This window comes from Oryctolagus cuniculus, chromosome 1, assembly GCF_964237555.1.
Source record: "Oryctolagus cuniculus chromosome 1, mOryCun1.1, whole genome shotgun sequence".
NCBI lineage: Eukaryota > Metazoa > Chordata > Mammalia > Lagomorpha > Leporidae > Oryctolagus > Oryctolagus cuniculus.
In genome coordinates this window covers 232161543-232183826 of record NC_091432.1, presented here as the reverse complement: position 1 = coordinate 232183826, position 22284 = coordinate 232161543, and the positions used below count along the sequence as shown (strand labels likewise).

Here is a 22284-nt window from a genome sequence, read left to right as displayed (position 1 = left end):
AGCACGGGTGTGGGGTTTTGGTTAATCTCACCAGCAGGCGGGAGAGCTGCCGGGCCGGCGGTGGCCGCCAGGGGGCAGCAGCGAGCTCCCGCGCGGCCTCCGCCCCCGACCGGCTCCGCCCCCGCTGGCTCCGCCCCCGCTGGCTCCGCCCCGTGCTCGGGCCCCGACCGGCTCCGCCCCATCTGGCTCCGCCCCGGCCGCCGCGCCCCGCCCCGCGCTCGGGCCGCTGGCCGGCTCCGCCCCCCGCTGGCCCCGCCCCGGCCGCGCGCCCCGCCCCGCGCTCGGGCCCCCGACCGGCTCCGCCCCGGCTGGCTCCGCCCCGGCCACGCGCCCCGCCCCGCGCTCGGGCCCCCGGCCGGCTCCGCCCCCCGCTGGCTCCGCCCCGGCCGCGCGCCCCGCCCCGCGCTCGGGCCCCCGGCTGGCTCCGCCCCGGCTGGCTCCGCCCCGGCCGCGCGCCCCGCCCCGCGCTCGGGCCCCGGGGCGGCTGCGGGCGGTGCGCGCGGGGGACGGCGCCGGCAGCAGGTGGGCGGGGTGCGGGCGGCGGCGCGAGGCCGGGGTTGCCGGCTGCGCTCGGGCCGCACCATGGACTTCAACATGAAGAAGCTGGCGTCGGACGCGGGCATCTTTTTCACCCGGGCCGTGCAGGTGAGGCCTGGCGCCGAGTCGTGCGCCCGGGGGGCCCGGATGTGGGGCGGCGGGGAGCCGGGGGTCGCGGGGACGCCCCTCCTCTGCCTGCTGCCCCCGTCCCCGCGGAGCCCCTGCGCCGCCCGGAGGGAGGTGCCCGAGCCTGCCGGCTGGCCGGCCCAGCTGCCTGGCCGCAGGCCTGGCCCCTGCCCTGTCCAGCAGTGATGCGGGCCTGGGGTGGGGCGGGGCCGTTCGGAGGCCAGGGGCCCAGCGCGCACGTTCTGCACGGCCCCTTCCCCGAGCCTCAGTCTGCACCTGTGCAATGGGCGGGTGCGGCGACTCCCCAGGCCCCCTTCGCGTGCCTGGATGCTCATGGCTCCCCGGGCGGCCTGTTTCCTTCCCCAGGCCTGGGGCTAGGGCAAGGGCGAGGGCATGGACAGGTGCCCCTCCTTGGAAGCTGGCCAGGCCGCTGATGCCGAGATAGGACCCTGGCCTGTGCACTGGAGGGCAAGGGGGGAAACTGAGGCAGCTACAGCCCCGGTTAAGAGCTGGAGGCGGCTGTGGGCCGATGGCGCCCCCCTGTGACCTTGGGGAAGGGGCTCAGGCCTGCTGGGCCTCGGTTTCTCAGTCTGAGAAGTGGGACGGGTTGTCTGCCCTTCCAAGGTGGGGGTGAGCGCAGGAAAAGCCGGCTCTGGGCGGTTGGGGAGGTTCCTCCTGCACCTGTGACCTTGGGCAAGCCACCTTCTGCCGACCTCAGCCTGCCCCGAGGGCGGGTGTGGGAGCCAGGCCTGTGGTGTGGCCCCTGCCCTTGCCGGGGGCTCTGCCCAGCCTGGTCCTCCGGCCCCAGCCTGGCCGCTCAGAAGCCGTGTGGACTGGGGAGCGCCGTGGTCCTTTGAGGATTGGTGTCCCAAGCCTGGTGGGCCAGCCCACCCCAGAGCACCCCACAGCCGCCCCTGGCCGCAGGGGTGGGGGACCCGCCCGCGTTGGTATGGCAACCGGACTATCTCCCGCCTCCGGGAAGAACCTGATCTGCCGGTTTCCGGCTACAGCTCGGCCCGGGAGTGGGGAGGCCTGGGCTGGGGCCTCGCTCCACCTGACCCGCGGGGGTCACCTGGGCTGGAGTGGGAGCCGGCGCGGCCAGGCCTCGGGTGGAGGAGGGAGCTGGGAGCTTTATAAACAGACTGCGCACGCCCACCCCCTGCTGTTGCCATCTTGCAGGGAGCCGCCTCTCACCGGGAACGGGGCGGAGGGGCCACGGGGGGCACCTGTCTGGGGCCAGGCTGCCCCGGGGTGGGCAGCAGGGCGGCTCCTCCCCCTGCAAGTACCCAGCCTGACTTTAGGAGCCTCACCCACCCCGCGGGCAGGGACAGGGTCCCCAGGTTCTGGGATGGCTTCCTGGTGGGGGGCCCTGAGCTGCCTGGCAAAGCGAGGGGGGGTCCCGGGAGGGCGTTCCAGGTGGCGGTGGGAGGGGCAGGAGTGAGGGCGCTGGTGCTGTGAGTACTAGTGGCAGGGTGCTAGTAAGACGAGCCGGCTCGCGGCGGGGGCACCGCCTGGGGACGTGGGGCGGAAGCCCGGGAAAGCCCGGGTGCGGGGTGGGAGCCCCGAGAACCCACGGCGAGGGTGGGGGCGGCCTCTGGGCGCCGGGGACGGGGACACCGCCCACCGGGCTCCCGGGGGATCTTGCTCCTCTGCTCCCCCTGGGAACCCGAGGCCCAGAGCGACTTGGTTTCCGTATCTGGAGAAGGAGGCTCCCACAGCACCCGCAGAGGTGAGGTGAGCCTGGCAGGAGGCTGCAGCCGGGGCAGCCGGTCCCGGGGAGGGGGGGGGTGCTGGGGGCAGGGAGCTGCGGGCCCTGGCTGTGCCGCGCCCAGCCCTGCTCCATAATTGATGGCTGCTGGGCTCCCTGCAGCCTCTGCGCACATCAGCACTGCCAAGGCCTTCCGGGAGGGGTCTCCAGACCCCCGGACCACACCAGCCAGCTCTGCCCCTCATGCAGCATCTGCTTGACCGACCCGCTGTGGGGGTGGAAGCGGCCTCGGGCTGCTCTCCCGGCCAGCACACCAGGTAGCCAGAGCCACGCACTGGGCATCCGCCCGTCGGCTCTCGGCCGCCGCGGCCACACCGAGCCCAGCCTCGAGCTCCAGGTTCCCTCTCTGCCTGGGCCAGAGATGCGCTTCCTGGCCCCCGCTGCAGCCAAGGAGAGCCGTTTGCCCAAGGCCACACAGAACGAGACAGGGACGCGGCCCCTGGTCTGGGGGCCGCGCGCGTCCCACTCACTGGCCTGCGGCCCCCGGGAGCCTGCACCTGTCTGTCCCCTGAGACTCGATTCTGAGTCCTGTAGTCAGAGTCGGGCTCCGAGGACCCCCCACCGCTCGAGGTGGGACCAGATAGTGGGGTGCTGTGCATTCTTAGGGGTGACAGGCGACGGCTGTCACGGCCCCAGGCCCAGCGTCAGCCAGCCGGGCTCACACGGGGGCACACTGAGCCGAGCAGGCCGTGGCTTTCCAGCCCGGTGCGGCCACTGAGCGTCGGGAGCCCCCGTACGTCGTGTGCAGGGCGAGTGCCTTGACCCTGGCCCCTGGCTTGGGGGGGCGGGCTGGCAGGGGGGCCAGGGGCATCCTCCCCTCCCTTCCCCGCCACCCGCCCCTCCTCCTGAGCCCTCCCACCTCGGCCCTGCCCCGACAGTTCACGGAGGAGAAATTCGGTCAGGCCGAGAAGACCGAGCTGGACGCCCACTTTGAAAACCTCCTGGCCCGGGCGGACAGCACCAAGAACTGGACAGAGAAGATCCTACGGCAGACGGAGGTGCTGCTGCAGCCCAACCCCAGTGAGTGGGCGCCGGCGGGCGGGGGCTCGGCTGGGGGCTCCGAGGCCGGGGAGGTGGGGAGCCGGGCTCGGCCGGAGGTGTGTGTCTGCGGGCAGGGCCTGGTGCCCAGTGCGCGGCCTCAGGCAGCCGCCCCCGTGTCCCGGCCCCGAGTGGCTCTGTGGCTGCTGCCACGGCCTCGGGCTTGGAGCGGAGAACCCTGTGGCTCTGGCTGCTGTCTCGTCTCCCCGCAGGCGCCCGGGTGGAGGAGTTCCTGTACGAGAAGCTGGACAGGAAGGTCCCCTCGCGGGTCACCAACGGGGAGCTGCTGGCTCAGTACATGGCTGAGGCGGCCAGCGAGCTGGGGCCCAGCACGCCGTACGGTGAGTGCGCCGCCCGGCGGCCCCGAGGTGGGGGCCCGCTGCTGCCCTCTGCCTCCCTCCCCTCGGCTGGGCCAGAGCCCACCTGCCCTCCCTCTCTCTGCTGGTTTTGCAGTCCTGCGGGCAGCACCTGCGTTCGTTCTAAACGTGACCATCTCAGTCCGTGCACAGGATCCTTCCGGAACCCACTGGGCTTTGCGTGCAGGGTTTAATGAGGTCACAGCTTTATGCAGCTCGGCTTCCTGGCTGGTGTCCCACCTGCTGATCAGAGCCCCGAAAGAGCCTCTGTGGGTTTTCTGAAATGTTCTTGAGTGAGACTTCCGTGGCGTCCCGTGCACCTGTTCTGGGTGTGGACTTGAGTGACCATCAGTGAGTTGCAGGGTTGTATAAACCTCCACAATTCAAGTTATTTACTTACTTATTTATTATTTGAAACAGAAATAGAGAGATCTCCCATCCCCTGCTTCACTCCCGAGCCAGACGCTCCCTCTGGTCTCTCGCGTGGGTACAGGGGCCCAAGCACCTGGGCCCTCCTCTGCTGCCTCCCCCTCAGGGCGCATTAGCAGGGGGCTGGATCGGAAGAGGAGCAGCCGGGACTCAAACCCGTGCTCATATGGGACGCCGGTGCTGCAGGCGGCAGCTTAACCCGCTGTGCCACAGCGCTGGCCCCCAGGTGGCATCTCAGTCGCTGTGCCCAACAGCCATCCCAGTTTTCTTTCTAGTATTTCATGTAATTGGAACGTTATGTATATGTAACATATGTGTTATATGTGTTATATATATGACTTATGTATGTATGTATGAGCGTGATGCACAGGGTGTCTTTCTAAACTGCCCGGGAGCAGAAGGGTTTCCTGGGACTGGTGTGGTGTAGGGGGTTAAGCTGCTGCCCTCAGCACCCGCATCCCGGTGGGCATTGGATTGAGTCCCGGCTGCCCCTCTTCTGATCCAGGTGTTGCTAATGGCCTGAGAAAGCAGCGGGAGACGACCAGGCGCTTGGGCCCCTGCCGCCCACGGGAGACCCAGGAGCTCCTGGCTCCTGGCTTCAGCCTGGCGCAGCCCCAGCTGATGCAGCCATTTGGGGAGTGAACCGGTAGATGGAACATCAGTCTCTCACTCTGTAATTCTGCCTTTCAAATAAATAATAAATATTTTTTTAAAATGTATTTGAAAGGCAGACGCAGACCTCTTCCGTCTGCAACAGCCCGAATGCCCACACAGGCAGCGCTTGGCAGCGCAGTCTGGGCCTCCCACGTGGGGCAGCCGTCGCCTGCTCCTCCCGCGTGCACGCTGGCAGAGCTGGGGCCAGAACCCGGTCAGGGGCTGAGGGCGTCCCGTGTCTCCTCTGTAAGAATTAGTCTTTATCTGAAAGGCGGACAGAGCTGAGTTTCTCATGTGTCGCTTTACTCCCTGGTGCCCTCAGCAGCCAGGGCTGAGCCAGGCGAATGCCAGGAACCGGCAGCTCTGTGCCGGCTTCCACGTGGGTGGCAGGAACTAACGACTCAGGCCATCATCGCTTCCTCCCAGGTGCCTGTTAGCCGGAAGCCGGAATCAGGAACAGCACCGGGACTGGAACCCGTGCATTCCCACGTGGCTCGCAGATGTCTCAAGTGGCGGCTTGCCCACTCGGCCGAGTGCCCGCACATTTTCACTTCTGGGCGTGTGCCAGGAGTGGGATGGCCAAGCCACACGGTGAAGTTGCATTTAACCTTTTAAGAAATCACCAAGGGGGGGCCGGCACTGTGGCATAGCGGGTAAAGCCGCTGCCTGCAGTGCCCGCATCCCGTATGGGCACTGGTTCGAGTCCTGGCTGCTCCACTTCCGATCCAGCTCCCTGCTGTGGCCTGGGAAAGCAGTAGACGATGGCCTAAGTCCTTGGGCCCCTGCACCCGTGTGGGAGACCCAGAAGAAGCTCCTGGCTCCTGGCTTCAGTCAGCCCAGCTCCAGCTGTTGTGGCCATTGGGTAGTGAACCCTTGGATGGAAGACCTCTCTCCCTCCCTCCCTCTCTCTCTCCCTCCCTCTCTCTCTCTCTCTGCCTCTGCCTCTGCCTCTCCACTTTTCAAATAATAAATAATCTTGAAACACACACACACACACACACACACACGACGGTCTTTGCCTGTTGACTGGAGTGTTTAGTCCGTTCACATTCAGTGTTGTGGTTGGGTTTACACATGCCATTTTACTGTTTCAGTTCATTTTGTTCCGCCCCTGTTGCCTTCTTTTATATTTTACGGTTTTCTTTTAGTGTAATTTTTAAAAAGATTTATTTATTTGAAAGTCAGTAGCATTGAGAGAGGAAGAGACAGAGAGACATCTCTCTCTATCCACTGATTCACTCCCCAAGTGGCCACAACGCTCAGGTCTGGGCCAGACCGGATCCAGGAGTCTGGAAATCCGTGCGGGACACCCGCGTGGACGACAGGGACCCAGGCCCTGAGCCCGTCACCTTCTGCTTCCCAAGTGCACCGGCAGCAAGCTGGGGCTCAAACCAGAACCCCGATACAGGACGTGGGCGCCCCGGTGCCGGCGTTGTGTGCTGGGCTAGGCTGCCGCTTGTGGCTCCAGCACCCGACGGGAGCGCCCAGTTAGAGCCCCGGCGGCTCCGCTCCCTGTCCCGCTCCCTGCTGACGCGCCCGGGAAGACGGGTTGCAGGCATCCACGCTGCAGCTCCACCTGCCGAGCCACAGTGCCTGCCCCCAGAGGGACGTTTTTATTTCTTCGTTTTGTTGAAGTTTCTTCTTTTTAACTTCGGCCCCCACATGTAGGGCAGAACATGGGATGTGTGTTCTGTGCTGGTTTACCAGATGGCCGCCGTGGCCGGAGCTGGGCCAGGCCACAGCCAGGAGCCAGGAGCTTCCTCTGGGTCTCCCACGCGGGTGGGTGTCTGCCGCTGCCGTCTGCCGCTGCGTTTCCCACGTCGTTGGCAGGGAGCTGGTGGAGCAGTCGGGTAGGAACCTGTGCCCGTGTGGATGCCCCCAGCCACGGCACCAGCCCCTCCCCTGCCTGCCAGCGGTACCGCCCTAAGTCCTACAGAGGATTACACATTATTGTTGTGTGCAGCTGTCTTAAGTAACTAAGAGAAAAAAGAAACAAAGCATATGACGCTACTTCAAGATCTGTGGGAATTGAGTTAGAATAGAAGTCTGTGTGGTGCAAAAATTTGGAATCTATGCAGTTTTCTTGCATTTTGTATTTTCAGTGAACTCTGCCGGCCTTCTGTGGTCACTGTGGTTACCTGTGCACCAGTGTGTGTGAGAGAGGTCTCCCATCCACTCGTTCACTCCCAAGGCTGAAGCCAGGAGCTCCTCCAGGCCCCACGCGTGTGCCAGGGACCCGCACTGGGCCGTCCTCGGTGCCTTACAAGGGGCAGAGGCGGGGGAGGCGGGGCTTGAACCCGCGCTCACGTGGGCTGCTGGCGTCACGGGCAGCAGCTTGACCTGCTGTGTCCGGCCGGCGCTGGCCCCGCTGGCTCGTGTTTCCTTTCGGTTACTGTACTTCCAGCCCCAGAGTTGTCAGTGTTTAATTTCTGTCTTTCTAGTAGCTTCAGCTTGGACTGTCCCCGGCCATCGTGCCCATGCGGGAGTAAACCAAGCGTGGAAGCTTGCTCCCCCCTCCCCCCTCCCCTCTCCTCTCCCCTGCCCTCTCCCCTCTCCTCTCCCCTCCCCTCTCCGCTCTCCTCTCCCCTCTCCCCTGCCCTCTCCCCTCTCCCCTCTCCCCTCCCCTATCCCCTCCCCTGCCCCCCTCCCCTGTCCCCCTCCCCTGCCCCTCTCCCCTCTCCCCCCTCCCCTGCCCCTCTCCCCTCTCCCCTCCCCTCTCCCCTCCCCTGTCCCCTCTACCTCCTCTCTCTCTCTCTCTCCCCCCCCCGTAACTCTGCCTGTCAAATAAAAAGGAACCTTTATTTATTTTTTTATTTGACAGATAGAGTTAGACAGTGAGAGAGAGAGAGAGAGAGAGAGAAAGGTCTTCCTTCAGTTGGTTCACCCTCCAGATGGCCGCCATGGCCAGCGCTGTGCTGATCCGTAGCCAGGAGCCAGGTGCTTCTCCTGGTCTCCCATGGGGTGCAGGACCCAAGCACTTGGGCCATCCTCCACTGCACTCCCGGGCCACAGCAGAGAGCTGGCCTGGAAGAGGGGCAACCGGGACAGAATCCGGCACCCATATGGGATGCCGGCGCCGCAGGTGGAGGATTAGCCAAGTGAGCCACGGCGCCGGCCAGGAACCTTTAAAAAGTTTAAAAACGACTGCTCAGATCCTGAAGCCTGCTCCCTCGGGGTTGTCTGCCGGGAGCCGTCAGAGACGGGGCCTGAGTCTCCTGAGCCTGGGGGCTGTGCCAGCACGCGTGGGAGCGGGGGACAGGCTCATAGCCGGCGCCGCCACCGCCTGCCAGCCTCGCTCCCTGCAGCCGAGGCTGGCTACGTGGCTGGGGCTCCCCACCCCGTCTCTCCCCAGGTGCTCCTAGCTGTGCTCCCCCCTCCCGAGGTGCTCCTAGCTGTGCTCCCCCCTCTCCCGAGGTGCTCCTAGCTGTGCTCCCCCCTCTCCCCAGGATGCTCCTAGCTGTGCCCCCCCTCTCCCCAGGATGCTCCTAGCTGTGCCCCCCCACCTCCCCAGGGTGCTCCTAGCTGTGCCCCCCCTCCCCAGGGTGCTCCTAGCTGTGCCCCCCCTCTCCCGAGGTGCTCCTAGCTGTGCCCCCCCTCTCCCGAGGTGCTCCTAGCTGTGCCCCCCCCTCCCGAGGGTGCGCAGCCTCCGGCACTGCCTCCTGCAGCCTCTGGCAGTGTGTGGTGTGTTCCAGCCGGCAGCATGGCTGCTGAGGGCTTTGCGGTGCGGCGGGGCAGGCTGGCCCCTGGGAGGCGCGGCTGCAGCCCCAAGGCCAGGACAACTCCCCTCGCAGGGTCACGGTTTTCTTGAATAAATGCTTCAGTTTGCTTTTTGTCTTTGGACCATTTTCACAGTTCAGAAGTGGATGTTTTTTGTTGTTTTAAGATTTGTTTACTTAGAGGTATAGTTACAGACGGGGGGTGGGGGGGACAGAGAATCCGCTGGCCTACTCCCCAGATGGCCACAACGGCCGGAGCTGGGCCAGTCTGAAGCCGGGAGCCAGGAGCTTCTTCCAGGTCTCCCAGGTGGGCGCAGGGACCCAAGCACTCGGGCCATCTTCTGCTGCCGTCCCAGGTGCATCAGCAGGGAGCTGGATCAGAAGAGGAGCAGCTGGGACTCAAACCAGCGCCCATACGGGATGCCGGCGCTGCAGGCGGAGGCTTAGCCTGTGCCACAGCGCCGCCCAGAAATGGGTGATTCTGGCAATTTTTTTTTAAAGGCAGAAAGAGAGAGGGAGAGGGAGAGGGTCGGGCCAGGCCAAAGCCGGGAGCCAGAAACCCTGCAGGTGTCTGATGTGGGTGGCAGGGACCCGGGCCCCCCTGGGCTGGACGACGGCAGACGCGACCCCAGGCCCTGGGCCCCCCCCCCCTCGTGCTGTTTTATGTCGCTTCCGGGGGAGGCTTTGCCGGGCTCCTCAGCCGACATCCTGGAAGGTTCGCTCCCCTGTGCTTTTTAACGCCGCAGGCATTCGGAGGCTGGACTCCCGGCCGGCTGGCGAGCTGGTGGCTCGAGCCTGCCCGGCGGCCCGGCGGCCCGGCCTCGGCCTCACCTCCACCCCGTCTCTCAGGGAAGACGCTGGTCAAGGTGTCGGAAGCCGAGAAGCGCCTGGGGGCGGCCGAGAGGGACTTCACGCACGCGGCCTCGCTCAGCTTCCTCACGCCCCTGCGTGACTTCCTGGAGGGGGACTGGAAGACGATTTCGGTGAGGGGCCTGCGGCCGCCCTGCTCCCCGGGAAGCCCCGGGGCGTCCTGGGCTGCCCAGGGCCTCACCGGCGCCCGTTCCCCACCGCGCAGAAGGAGAGGCGGCTCCTGCACAACCGCCGGCTGGACCTGGACGCCTGCAAGGCTCGGCTGAAGAAAGCCAAGGCCGCCGAGGCCAAAGCCACGGTGCGTGTCCCCGCCCCCTCCGGCGTGAAGGGCCCTGGTGCGCCGCAAGGCCGCAGCCCCCACCTTGGCCTGGGAGTGGCACTGGGCCAGCGGGCCTCGCCGCGTGCCCACCCCCGGGGAAGCCTGGTGGCCCCAGAGCTCCGGGACCCAGGGAGGCGTTCACCCCCCCCCCCCCCAGCATGCCCGAGCCGGGCCCAGGTCCCCTCTGAGCCCGCGGCAGCAGCTAGGGTCTCGCATGCCCTCGCCCCCGCTCCCTGGATGCTCCCCCAGCTCCGCCCGGGCATGGCTCCCCCTCAACTAACTCCCCCACCTGCTGCTTCAACGCTGGGCCCCTGATGGTGCGGGGAAGCCTCGGGCAGGGCCGCCCTGCGCTCCCTCAGCGCAGCCCTGCCTGGCCGGGCCGAGGGACACAGCACCGGACCCCTGACCAGGGCTGGGCCGGCCATGGGAGGGCCGGGCCTGAGGTGAGCACAGCCCTGGCCGGCCAGGCTGTACAGGGACCTCGGCACCACTTCCCACCCCGCGGAGGGAGGCCCCCCGCCCAGCCCAGGCAGTCTCACAGCTGCCCCGACAGCCCCGGCACCAGCCCCAGCCTTTCCCCGCCGTCCTCTCCCACAGTGCGGCCACGGAGCCCCGGGCCACGGAGGGTCTGCGCTGCCCGTGGCAGGAGCCGCGATGTGTCAGGTCCAGGCCCGGGGGGCGTGGCCAGGGTGGCCCGCACCAGCCCCCTCTTCCCCGCCTGGCGAGGAGGCCAGGCTGCTGGCCCCCGAGGCCATCTGTGGACAGCCCCGCCGCGGCCCGAGTGTGCGCGGCAGGTGCCCCCGGCCCCGGGCGCCGCTCCTGCCCGCGCTGTGGACTCACTAACTCTCTGTTTCTGTTCCTTTGCGTTCTGCTTTGGGTAACTTGGCTCAGTGTGAGGGAGATGTGAGTATACCTGCCCCATGTGCTGTGCTGCTTCTGGGCGCCCCGGGCCGGCCCCGCCTTGGGGCCCTTTGCAAGCAGCTCGCCTCCCGCCAGAGCCCCCTCAGGGGGAGCCCGGCCTGGGGGTGCAGGCCTCGGAGCCTGGGAGTCAGCTTTTTGCAAATGTTGACAGCCTGTCACCCTGTCCATCCATGCATCCGCCCGTCACTCATCGTGTGAGCAGGGGCCTGGGGCGGGCAGGCGGTGCTGTTGGTCTGACTGGGGCCTTCCGGCACCAGTGGGGCTCGGGAGAAGCGCGCCGGGCCCAGCCTGTGTTGGGACAGCAGGGCATCTGTCCCGGGCGCCCGGCATGCCCGCCCGCGGAGTCCTTGCCTGGCCGCCTCACCTCCAGGTGGCCGGAGCGGGCACCGGGGGCCGTGTGGTGTTGGTCTCTCTCCTCGTCCCTGGCTCCCCCGGGGAGACTTGGGGCGGCCTCCTGGCCTCGACCCCAGCTCCGGCCCAGGGTGACCCCGGCCCCCGTGACCTCTTCCCCGCCAGACGGTGCCGGACTTTCAGGAGACTAGACCTCGTAATTACATTCTCTCGGCCAGCGCCTCCGCGGTAAGCGCCCCCGCCCCCGCGCCCACCCCGCACCACTGCCCTGACCGCCTGGGGACCAGGAGCGGCAGGTGAGGCCGGGGCGCTGACGGGAAGCAGCCCTGCCCGTGCCTGCCCCTGGCCCGGTCCTCCCAGCTGCACCGCGCAGTGTGGTGAGCCTAGGACGGCACTGCGCCCTCCGCGGGGGACCCGAGGTTCTGCCTGCACCCCCTCCCCCACCGCCCCTGATGGCAGTCCCGGGTGGGCCGGTCTTCCCCACCTCACAGACGCCTAGGCAGGGGACGGCGATGGCCGCCGGCGTGGCCAGCCACCTGTGTAGCACAGCTGAGGGTGTCGGGAGCTGGGTGGAGGCTCAGGCAAGGCCTGAGGGGTGGGGCAGGAGGTGGGCAGGGCTGGCTCCGGGCTGGGGAGCTGCGTGGGCCCCCTGCCCGTCCCCACCGCGCTGCCCTTCTGCCCAGCACGCCTGGCGAGTCCCGCGTGCGGGCTGCTCCCCGTGTGGGCCCATCTGGCGCTGGGGCACGTGGCCTGGCCCTGCCGTCTGTTCCAGGCTGCTGTCCCGGGTCAGGTCTCCTACGTGGTGGCTGGGGAGGGGTTCTTTCTCCTGTAGACTCTGGAGGACACCGCCCGCCCCCCTCCCCGGGCCGAGCGGAAGAAGCAGCCTGGAGGGTGGAGGCCGCCCTGTGGCTTTCTTTTGCCACTGGCCCCCAGTGTGACCCCGGCCCAAGGCTGCCTTTCCCTGCCGGAGGACAGACAGGTTCAGTGACTGGCCCAGGCCGCCCAGCCCCCAGCCCTCGCCAGGACTCACGGGGGGACGGAGGGCTGGTGCCGTAGGAGAGGCGCAGCAGGCCCCCCGCTGGCCGGCCCCTCCCCGCATGTGGCATGTCGACGCTCTGGCTGCCAGACCCCTGCTGCCATGCCAGGCCTGGTGCCAAGCTCAGCTCCTGGCCAGGCCGGGTGGGGGGCAGAGGTCGGGTCCCGGGGCGCTGGGGCTGGCCTGGGCCCTGGGTCCTGGCCACCCTCCACTCCCCTCCCGCTCACCCTGCCGTTGTGGTCTCTGCAGCTTTGGAACGATGAGGTGGACAAGGTGAGGTGGGGCCACGGCGGTGCTGGGGGGCGGGGCCCAGACGTACCTCCTGCTGTGGAGTTGGGTGTTTCTGGCTTGGGTTGTGCCCTGCGCTGGGGCAGCCTTCCCTGGAGGGGGGAGGGAGAGGGCCTGCCCCCAGGGCGACCCGTGGGGGGCTCCAGGCGTGGACCTGGTGGGAGCAGGGCAGCCGGTGCTGGCGCTGACTGTCCTGCCCCGCCCAGGCTGAGCAGGAGCTCCGAGTGGCCCAGACGGAGTTTGACCGGCAGGCGGAAGTGACCCGGCTGCTGTTGGAGGGGATCAGCAGCACTCACGTGAGCCCACCCTTGCACCCCAGACCGCCCCCGGGGTGGGCAGTGACCAGGGTCTCAGGAGAGGGGCAGGGCGGTCCTCCCCCGCCAGAGTGGGTGCTGGTGTGGAACACGCGGGAACACGGGGCTGGGGTCTGGCTGGGGAGGGTGGAGGTTTTGTCCCGCGGGCTCCCTGGCCCAGGGCGTGAGGTCGGACAGGCACCGCGTCCTCCCCACAGGTGAACCACCTCCGCTGCCTCCACGAGTTCGTCAAGTCACAGACGACCTACTACGCGCAGTGCTACCGTCACATGCTAGACCTGCAGAAGCAGCTGGGCAGGTGTGGACGCAGGCCGAGCCCCGGGTCCCCTAGCTCCCAGACCCTGAGCACCCCACGATACAGACCAGCCTGGGCCCCTGTGTGGTGGGCACTCCCCCAGGCGCCTGGGGAGCAGTTTCTAGAGACCGCCTGGGCTGGGGGAGGCCAGGGCCAGGGGGCGGGGCCATCTCACCCTTTTCCCACTTTGCTTCCTCTCTGTGCTGCCAGCTCCCAGGGTGCCATGTGAGTAGCTGGGGTAGCTGGGAGGGCACCTCCTGGGGCCGGAGGCGGGCCCTGCTCCTGCGTGTCTTGGTGGGCACGTGGGACTCCCGTGGGGCCTGGCTCCTGAAACGCTCCCTCCCCCCAGATTCCCAGGCACGTTTGTGGGCACCACGGAGCCTGCCTCCCCTCCCCTGAGCAGCACCTCGCCCACCACCGCCGCGGCCACCATGCCCGTGGTGCCCTCAGTGGCTGGCCTGGCGCCTCCGGGGGAGGCAGCACTCTGCCTGGAGGAGGTGGCGCCCCCCGCCAGCGGGACCCGCAAGGCCCGGGTGCTGTACGACTACGAGGCGGCGGACAGCAGTGAGCTGGCCCTGCTGGCTGACGAGGTAGGCCCGGGCCAGGAGCTTGGAAGGGGCTGGATGGGGATCAGCACTGGGCCTGCAGCAGCGGGGGGGGGGGGGGGGGGGGGGGAGCTGTCCCTGTCTGTGGAAGTGAACGCCGGGCACCGGGGCCAGGCCGTGAGCTGCCTCTGCCCTCCCCCAGCTCATCACCGTCTATAGCCTGCCTGGCATGGACCCCGACTGGCTCATTGGCGAGAGAGGCAACAAGAAGGGCAAGGTCCCCGTCACCTACTTGGAGCTGCTCAGCTAAGCGCCCCCGGCCCGGGCAGGAGAGCACGGACGGACACTGCTCTGCGCAGCTGCTCGGGTGGGACTGACCCACCCTGCCACGCCCCTGGTCATCCTGCTGTGAGGGAGCCCGAGAGGCTGAATGGTCCCTGCCTCTGCCAGCCCCGCTTCTGACCTACGGTTCTGGAGCCCGGCCCCTGCCTGCACCCCGCCCCCCAGCAGTCCGGCCCTCCCAGCTCCTGCTAGGAGGAGGGGCCCCAGCACTTCAGCCAGACTGGGGCAGCCGCGGGCGCCCAGGAAGCCGGCGGGGTGAGGGGCACAAGAGAGACCTGCCCTTATCTGCCAGAAGCCGAGAAGGGGGACAGCCGTGAGGCCAGCTGTGCCCTGGCAGCCCCTGGGGCCTGGGTACTGCCCCTCCTGGAGGGGACACCCTGGCAAGAGACGGGGTCGGGCCTCGGCGCAGTGCCTGCCCGGTGCTACCCTCCCCCACCTCCCAGCTCACGCCAAGCTGGTGGCTGCAGCCTTCGCTCTCCACGCCCCACTCACTTTTTAACAGACATTTCTACTTCTGCCTGTCTGCTCTCCAGCCAGTGGCAAACAATAAACCCTCCTTCGTGTGCGAGCTGCCTGGGCTCCTGTCGGGAGGCACAGCCCCGAGGAGGGGAACAGTGGAGGCCGCACGTCTGGCCCACTCCTGGTTGGTGGGGACGTACGGCAGTGAGCCAGGAAGCTGTGCCTCTCACGGCCGTCCTGCCCTGCGAGCCCTCTAGTGCAGACTGGGGGCCCTGCAGAGTCTGCCTGGCGGGGAGGAGCGAGGCCACGCCTCACGCCCCCACGCTGCTCCGTCCACGTTATGCAGGTGAGGATGGCCGCCGCCTCGAGGTCCCACACCTGGCAAGTGGCTAAGCAGGGACTCAAGCCCAGGTCGGCCTGACTACTGAAACCTCACGTGACAGCAGGTTTTAAATGGCTCTGGGTGGGGGGGTCCAGGGTGAGGCAGGCAGGGGCATCACGCTAAACAGGAATAGAGTGGCCACACCGACAGCACAGCCGCTGGGCAGCGAGGGGAAGCCGAGGCAGAACCCGGGCAGGCTGAGGAAACGGGCCGTGACTGCAAGGTGTGCGAGTTGATGAGCAGGCAGTATCCCACCTCTGCGAGCCAGCCCGGGCCAAGGCTTTGAAGGCACGTGTCACACAGCTGTCTATAAACAGTATTTTAATATTTGTATAAATAGACCACAGTATTACCAAAAACTGCAACAATAGATCCTGGAAAGCATCTTCAAACCCGTGCACACGGCCCGCCCGGGGCGGCAGGGACCCTGGGCTGGCCTCGGTGGCCGGCAGCTGAGGAATGCTCCAAGGCCCGCACCAGCGCTCTGAACGAGGCCCGTGCACAGCGGCCGCGCGGCTCCCCGCCCCTGCTGTTGACCTCTTTATTACAAAAATAATGTCAGCAGGCAGTGGCCGGAGTCCTGGCAACTCTGGGGAGCGGGTGGAGGAGCCGGGGGCAGCGCTCGGCCGCCCTATCTCTGCACGTGCCGGACGAAGGCTTGCACCAGCTGGATGAGTGGCTCCTGGCTCTCGGGGCTGGCCTTGGAGCCGGAGGTGGACCTGCCCTGCGGTGAGGGCAGGACGCCAGTAGCAGGGGAGCTGGGAGCCCCGCGGCGGAAGTAGCGCGAGAGGCTGGACAGCAGCGTGCTCTGTGAAGGAAGGTGGCGGATGAGACCTGGCCCCTCGGCCGCACCCACAGGCTCCTCCCCGGCCGGCCCACCCATATCAGCAGCACCCAGCCCTCCGGCCGGCCCACCCATACCAGCTCGGAGCTGAGCTCCTGCTTCATGCGCTGCTTGTCCCGAGGGTGCACGGCCGGGTCCCGCAGGTACCGCACTGCCTGGGAGATGAGCAGGTAGAAGCAGTTCTCCATGGTGAACACCAGGAGGGACCTGGGGAACAGTGCTGTTAGAGGGCGGCGCTGCTGGGAGCAGGCGAGCGCCCAGGGTGCCCCCGCCCGTTCCGAGTCCCCCAGGCAGCCTTACTTTAACGTCCTGGTCCCCTCTGCCTGTGTGCTGAGCCCCACGGCCTGGGGGAGGGGCTCCTTCTTCTTGTCCAGCTGGAGGAAGACAAGACAGCAGTGAATCACAGCACAGCGCCGGCCGCTGCCCGAGTGCAGCCCACCGCAGCCCCTCACCAGCCCTCACGAGCAGGCCCAAGCCACGGAGGGAGCGGGCGGGGGGCGGCGACAGCTCCCAGCTCACCTCCCCCAGCATGTTGAGGGCCACGTTCACCGTGGCCAGAAGGGTCCCGAAGGAGGGGGCCACTTCGGAGTCGAAGGTGGGAGTGGTGAAACTCAGGGCGAACAGGAAGTTGTACTCCGCAAGATCCAGCGACTGTGAGAAAGAACAGCCACTCTAGCAGCTGGCTGGGCGCCGGGACCCCGCGGAGCGCAGCAGCGCCGTCCACGCGCGGGCCAGCACCTGGTCCAGCAGGATCTGGCAGACGTCGGGGGTGAAGTGGCGCAGGGCCGCCAGCGTCCTGCTGAGGATCTTGAGGAGGCCGTACTGGACCGTGTGCAGCGCCCGCTGCTCCGTGGCCTCTGTGTCGGCAGCAGGCTGCTTGGACGAGGGGCACGAGGGGGCAGCAGTGGAGGCAGTGGGTGGCCGCTGCACTCGGGGAGCAACAGCCGGGGGAATGCCATCCCCATTTTTGTTCTGGGGAGAAAGAAGTGGTCAGAGCCCAGCGAGCCAGGGGAGGCACCCAGGAGACGACGGGGGCCGGGGGGTGTGTGTGTGTGTGCTGTTACCTGTAGGTAGTGCTGCAGCATCTTGCGGCTGTGCAGGAGCGAAGTGCAGGCCTGGCACAGGTAGCCGAGGTTTACCTAGGACACGGTGGGCAGGGGTCTAGGACACGGGGGGCAGGGGTCTAGGACACGGGGGCAGGTGTGTGTGTGACACAGGCAGCCGAGGTTTACCTAGGACACACGCGGGGGCAGGGGTGTGCGTGTGCGTGTGTGCACACACGTGTGTGTAGGATTCTCTGGCTGCAGACACAGTCAACCAAGGAGACTGAAGGAACACACATCTCTCAGCCCCTCCGTGCCCCAGGCCACCTCCGTGCTAGCTGACAGCCCCTCTGCAGACCCCGGCACCAGGGTTCAGGGCAGGACTGGCTCCCTGGACTGAGGGAGCAGAGACCACCGCCCCCATTTTACCAAGGAACAAAGGCTCAGAGAGCAGCAGTGACCTGGCCAGCCTCCCACAGCCAGCAAGTGCCGGAAGGCCCTGTCCTCTTCCTGCTCGGAGTCCCGCCCCAGACCTGTTCCTCAGGTCTGAGTCCAGGTCTGGCCAACACGGCCCCTGTTCAGAAGCGACCCAGCTGCCCTGCACTGTGGGGGGAGTCCAGCCAGAGGAGAACAAGAAAGCAACAGCAAGAAACCAAATCCTGTGTGCCCCAAGCCAAAGACCCGCAGTCCAGGAATGGCCTGCAGTTCACTAGAGGGGCCCTGGGAGCACCCACCGCCTCCCGGCCCCTTGAACAAGCCGCATCCGAGAGCCCACCTGGACGTCACGCATAAGCTGCGGCAGGTGGAAGTGCCACTCCTTCATGAAGCTGGACAGCTGCAGGATGAAGCCCACGGTGTGGTCCGCCTCCTCCAGGCAGGCCAGGCTCTGCACCGTCCTTACTGCATTGAGGCACTGGGAGCAGAGGATGCCAGGGAAGGAGGGGAGGGCTCAGGGCCTGGCAGCACGAGCTTTCGGGCTGAGCTGACCTGCACCAGCCCCTTGATGGGCATCCCTGACAGCCAGCAGTGTCAGGGCACCTCAGCGTGAAGGCACCACAACCCGCACGCCAGCCCGCAGCGAGGCCACGCCCACCACGCCCCTGGATGGCTGCGTCTCACCCTGAGCCCTGAGCCCGGGAGGCTGGCAGCCCCTCACCTGCAAGGTCCGCTCCTGGTGGACACCTACAAAGTCCAGAGCCTCCGTCAGGAAGTTGTAGCGCAGAGTCTTAAGCAGTCGCTCCATCAAAGACATGGACAGGCGATAGACCCCCGGCCAGGAGGGGGCGTCCAGCGACTTCCGAGAGGCGCTGGGTGCCTAGGACAAACAGCAGCAAGCTCAGGCCACGGTGCCCAGCTGCTGGGAGAACACCTGGATCACGCACAGCTACTGCTGGCACACAGCAGGGCCAGAAGTGGTCCAACGCCAGTGGACGCAGGACCCTGGGTTCCAGACTCAGGCCTGCACTAACCAGCTGTGTGAACCTGGGCGTGTCTGCCCTGCTCTGGCCCGCCCACGTTTCCTCTACAGGGAGACTGGGCTGCAAGACCAAACACTTCCCTCGGACGCACATGAGGGGTTCAAGTGACGCCCGCTCCTGGGATGCGGAGCTGCCTGTTGAATAAAGGAAGCAAGGCTCCAGAGTGCTGGGCGCTGAGGTTGCACCGAGCTCCTGCCGCCCCGGCCCTTCTCCTGGCCATGCCGGGGTGTGGTGGCGGAGGAGTCATGGTTACACACGGTGCCCTTGGGAGGAAGCAGAGACAACAGCTGCCCTGGCTGAAGCCTGGCCCTGGGGACCTGTCCGCAGTCTGGTGGGCACCCCTATGCCTGGAACAGGAAGAACCTTTCTCAAAGCCGGTGCAGGGTGAACAGCAGGTCCTGTTAGGAACCACGTTTCTCTTACAAGACACCTGCTAGGGACTGGGACGAAGGGCACTCAACAAGCCACACAGAGAACAGCAACTTGGAGGGCAGATGGAGGCACCTGGGTGGGGGAACACAGACGGTCAGGCCAAGAGCGTCTCGAGTGACCGGCACTCACCTGGCCCGAGCCATTCGTGCTGAGCTGGTACACACTCAGGAGAGGCAAACAAATGCTCTGCGTGATGCCAGCTCCAGCCACTGCTGCGGCTCCCTGGGAGGGAACGAGAGTAAGACGGAGCCTGACCCCGACCCCTCCCTCCCCACAAAGCAGTCTGCAGCCACCTGGCCCAGAGACGGGGGAGCTCCTGGGCAGGTTCCTCCTGCCCTCAGGCCGCCGCCTACCTGCTGAGTGCGAGCCAGGGTGAGGAGCAGGTGCAAGGAAGCCTCTGTGAAGTGCAGGTTCTGCTTCATGCGCAGGCTCACCTCCAGGGTGGTGAGGAGGGTGGGCAGGACGGGGAGCCTGCGCGTCACCTGCAGCCAGGAGTCCCCGTCCTCATCCACCTCACACAGTTCCTTGGCCAGGTGCAGACCCAGCACACACACCTGCTGGAGCCAAGGAGTGCACGTGGGTGAAGGAGGGAAGGAGGAGGGTCACTCTGGCCTTGCTGCCCAAGACCCCTGTGGTCACCTCTCAGCAGCTCTCTCCCAGAGTGAGCATGCGCTACACGACCAGGAGCTGCCTCTGTCTCCCACTCCCCCCGCTCCGCCTTCAAGCGTCGGCAGTGCCATCTGTCTGCATCTGGACACTGCCCAATCCTGCACGTGGAGTCCGAGTGGCCTCAGCTCACGCTGCAGAACTGCAACCGCACTCCCCAAGCTGCCCTTAGACCAGCGGCGCCTGCTCAGTTCCGACCACGGCCCTGGACCCTAGCGCACACGTTCACCCATCCAGTCCCCAGGAGTGCAGCCTCCTCTGATCCCGACCCCCAGGGAAGCTGTCAGCTCCTCCTGTAGCTGCCGCCTCTACCGACCCCTAAGTCACCACTGAAACGGCCCCTGTTCCTCCCCAAGTCACAAGATCCTGCGAGATCCTAGCCTGTCTCCCTGTGCCTGTCCTGGGGGCATTTCCTCCCCAGTCTCCACCAACGCCTGCTCCGAGGCTGTGAAGTGACTTAGCTCCCCCGCTCAGGGGTCACCCCAGGGCCAGACACAGAGGGCGGCCGGTCTGCGGGGACACGCGCGCTCACCCCGTCACGCTGGTCCTTGTGCCGGGGCCGAGAGCAGTCGTCGGTCTCCATGCTGTCCTTGTCTTCTGTGGCACTGCCTGCGGCCAGGCTGTGGCGGGTCTGGTCGAGGAGGGCGATCACCTCGTCCTGGAGGGTCTCACAGACGCTCAGCACCAGCTGGGAGTACTGGGGGATGTCACTGACTGCAGAGCAGACGGGGAGGGCACTGTCAGCGCACAGGTCACCTCCCGTCGCACAGCAAGGCTTCCTTTCCAGCCAGAGACGGAACTACAGCAGGTGCACAGGTCACTGCCCCGTGTTGCAGGAGGAAACGGGCTGGGGTGGGGGGCAAATGAGCCTTCTTGAGGCAGGAATCCCAAGACTGAAAACTCCCAAGTCACAGGATACCCATGTGGCCCCCGCTAGAGGAGGCCCACCAGGCTGGCTGCCGCCGCGGCCCCCGCTAACCCTCACCGCGCATCTCCTTCATCTGCAGCGCGGTGATGAACGCGGAGAACACCTTGGCCTTGGTCTTCTCCATCAGCCGCGGATCTGCCTGCAGCACTCCCTCCAGGACCTCCGTCAAGGGCCCGAGGATTCCATCCACAGGACCTAGCTCGCTAAGACAAAGTCAGGGGGGCTGAGGTGGGGAGCAACACGCCCTGCTGCACCCGGGACGCCCCAGTGAGCCCTGGCCCGTGTGTGCGCTCTGCTCCCCTCTCCTCCATCGAAGCTCGCACACTTCACAGCCACCTCCTCCCCCGGGAAAGGCAAAGGCTCCAGACCACGCGGTAAGCAAGGACTGGGGCAGCGCTGGCTTCAGCCGCCTCTCCTGGCGCGAGGCTCACCTCTTCCACTGGCGCAGGAGGATGAGCAGCAGGGTGCACATCATGGAGCCGAGGCGCAGGCAGTTCACCGAAGCTGGAACCAGGAGCTGGGGGGACGGCAGACGAGTTAGGGCAGCGGTGGGGAACATCTGGCCCTGCCGAGGCAACTGCAGGTAGGACTCAAAATCCAATCCATCTATAGCAGGCTAATGTTTACACTGACGATTCTGTATGGCCTGTGAATGATGATGTTACAGATATCCAAGAGGCGGCCAGCACTGGGGTGTAGCGGGTAAGTCGCCACCTGCAGTGCCGGCATCCCACATGGGCGCCGGTTTGAGTCCCGGCTACTCCACTTCCAATCCAGCTACTATGGCCTGGGAAAGCAGTGAAAGATGGCCCAAGTCCTTGGGCCTCTGCACCCACATGGGAGACCTGGAAGAAGCTCTTGGCTCCAGGTTTCAAATCAGTCCAGCTCTGGCCGCTGTGGCTGTCTGGGGAGTAAACCAGCAGATGGAATTAATTTAAAAAAAAAAAAAAAAAAAAAAAAAAAAAATCCAAGAGGCCCTTGGCAGAACAAAGCCCCCGTCCCCGACCGGAGCTAAAAGGATGGCTGCCTGTAGGCAGACAGTGGGAAGGCTGGGCGCCGGGCACAGGGCACCGTCGGCCTCGTGCTCTCCTCCGGCAGAGAGCTCACAGGGATGGACGCACTTACTAAGGCTTTAGTGCCATCGAGCACGTCCAGAAAGAGCTGGCGACGCACTCCAGAGTCGGTCAGATGCATTATGTCTGCCTGCAAAGCAAAAGAGGAAAGTTTAGTTGGGACAATTTCCCAGACTTCAGAAGCCAAGCAATTCAGGGGCACTGGCTGTCTCCCTAATTGAAATGGGACTGGAGACTCTGCTATTTCTCTGTCGATCAAAGGCCTGGTCAGGTCCACCTCTGGGTCCTCCCTCTGTGTGGACCCTTCAAAGGCTTCCCAGTGCCTGGGAAATGCAAGCCCACCTGTGCAACCTGCCCAGGACCCCGAGATCCTGTCCTATTGGCTCCTGCCTCTTCTGACACCCCTCCTTCCTCCCTCCTGAACACACCCTGCTCTCTTCCACCTCTGGGCCTCTGGGCCTGCAATTGCACCTCCTCTGTGACTCTCTCCTGGAATGCTTCTTCCCACACAGGTCTTAGATGGGACTCCCCTCCGTCTGAGAGGGTTTCTCTGGCTGCCTGCTCCTGTCTGACATGTTCCCTGCACAGCGTCTGGATTTGAAACAAGTAGTTTCACAATTTGAAACCGTAGTTTTTAACTGTGACTTTGCAATGCACCTCCCTCACAGGCTACTCTCCACAAGACGAAACCTATGATTACTTGAAGGAGAGAAAGAGATTCCCACTGTTGGCTCACTCCCAACGCCTGCATTAACCCAGGGCTAGGCCAGCTTGAAGCCAGGCCCCAAACACAGGAGCTATCGTGAGCTGCCCTCCCAGGGTGCACATTAGCAAAGCTGGATCGGAACCAGAGCCAGGGCTCGTACCAGGCACTCCAATATGAAGCATGGGCACCATAACCACCACACCAAATGTCATTGAATGAATGAATGAATGAATGAATAATATTCTGGATTTAACCAGCTAGATTTCCTAGGGGAAAGAGAATGGTGGGAGTTCCTGAGTCACAACTCAAGAAGCTGCCTGAAGTGCCTCTGAAGCAGGTGACACAGTTTACACCCTGAGGAGTCTATT

General features: G+C 65.8%; 2 protein-coding genes across 10 annotated transcripts in view; one reads left to right on the top strand and one right to left on the bottom strand.

Annotated features, from left to right (window-relative positions):
- The first annotated feature begins 453 nt into the window (after nt 1-453).
- On the top strand, nt 454-14470 carry SH3GLB2 (SH3 domain containing GRB2 like, endophilin B2). Of its 6 annotated transcripts, XM_070057779.1 has the most exons (13): nt 454-645; nt 3310-3451; nt 3682-3810; nt 9474-9607; nt 9700-9792; nt 11251-11313; nt 11918-12064; nt 12371-12394; nt 12616-12705; nt 12921-13021; nt 13229-13243; nt 13368-13608; nt 13766-14470. In XM_070057779.1, exons 1-13 carry the CDS (start codon nt 583-585, stop codon nt 13871-13873), a joined length of 1350 nt encoding a protein of 449 aa, XP_069913880.1. In that variant the 5' UTR covers nt 454-582; the 3' UTR covers nt 13874-14470. The 6 variants fall into 6 exon arrangements, with proteins under 6 accessions (XP_069913880.1, XP_069913885.1, XP_069913886.1 ...); XM_070057784.1 differs by lacking the exon at nt 13229-13243 and having other exon boundaries at nt 455-645; XM_070057785.1 differs by lacking the exon at nt 11918-12064 and having other exon boundaries at nt 456-645.
- Nucleotides 14471-15052: 582 nt separating this feature from the next.
- Nucleotides 15053-22284, bottom strand: part of NUP188 (nucleoporin 188) — a 52556-nt gene continuing 45324 nt past the window's right edge. For 2 of the 4 annotated variants that reach the window (XM_051838506.2, XM_070057642.1), the window contains 14 exons: nt 21263-21340; nt 20569-20654; nt 20195-20340; nt 19742-19923; nt 18897-19100; nt 18673-18765; nt 17790-17948; nt 17409-17546; nt 16655-16729; nt 16329-16562; nt 16110-16241; nt 15891-15964; nt 15668-15797; nt 15053-15554 (listed from right to left, as the gene is read on the bottom strand). In XM_051838506.2, coding sequence (XP_051694466.2) covers nt 15378-15554; nt 15668-15797; nt 15891-15964; nt 16110-16241; nt 16329-16562; nt 16655-16729; nt 17409-17546; nt 17790-17948; nt 18673-18765; nt 18897-19100; nt 19742-19923; nt 20195-20340; nt 20569-20654; nt 21263-21340 — 1908 coding nt within the window. In that variant the 3' untranslated portion in view covers nt 15053-15377. The remainder of the gene's footprint in view (nt 15555-15667; nt 15798-15890; nt 15965-16109; nt 16242-16328; nt 16563-16654; nt 16730-17408; nt 17547-17789; nt 17949-18672; nt 18766-18896; nt 19101-19741; nt 19924-20194; nt 20341-20568; nt 20655-21262; nt 21341-22284) is intronic. The other 2 variants (XM_051838508.2, XM_070057637.1) reach the window with 1 other exon arrangement.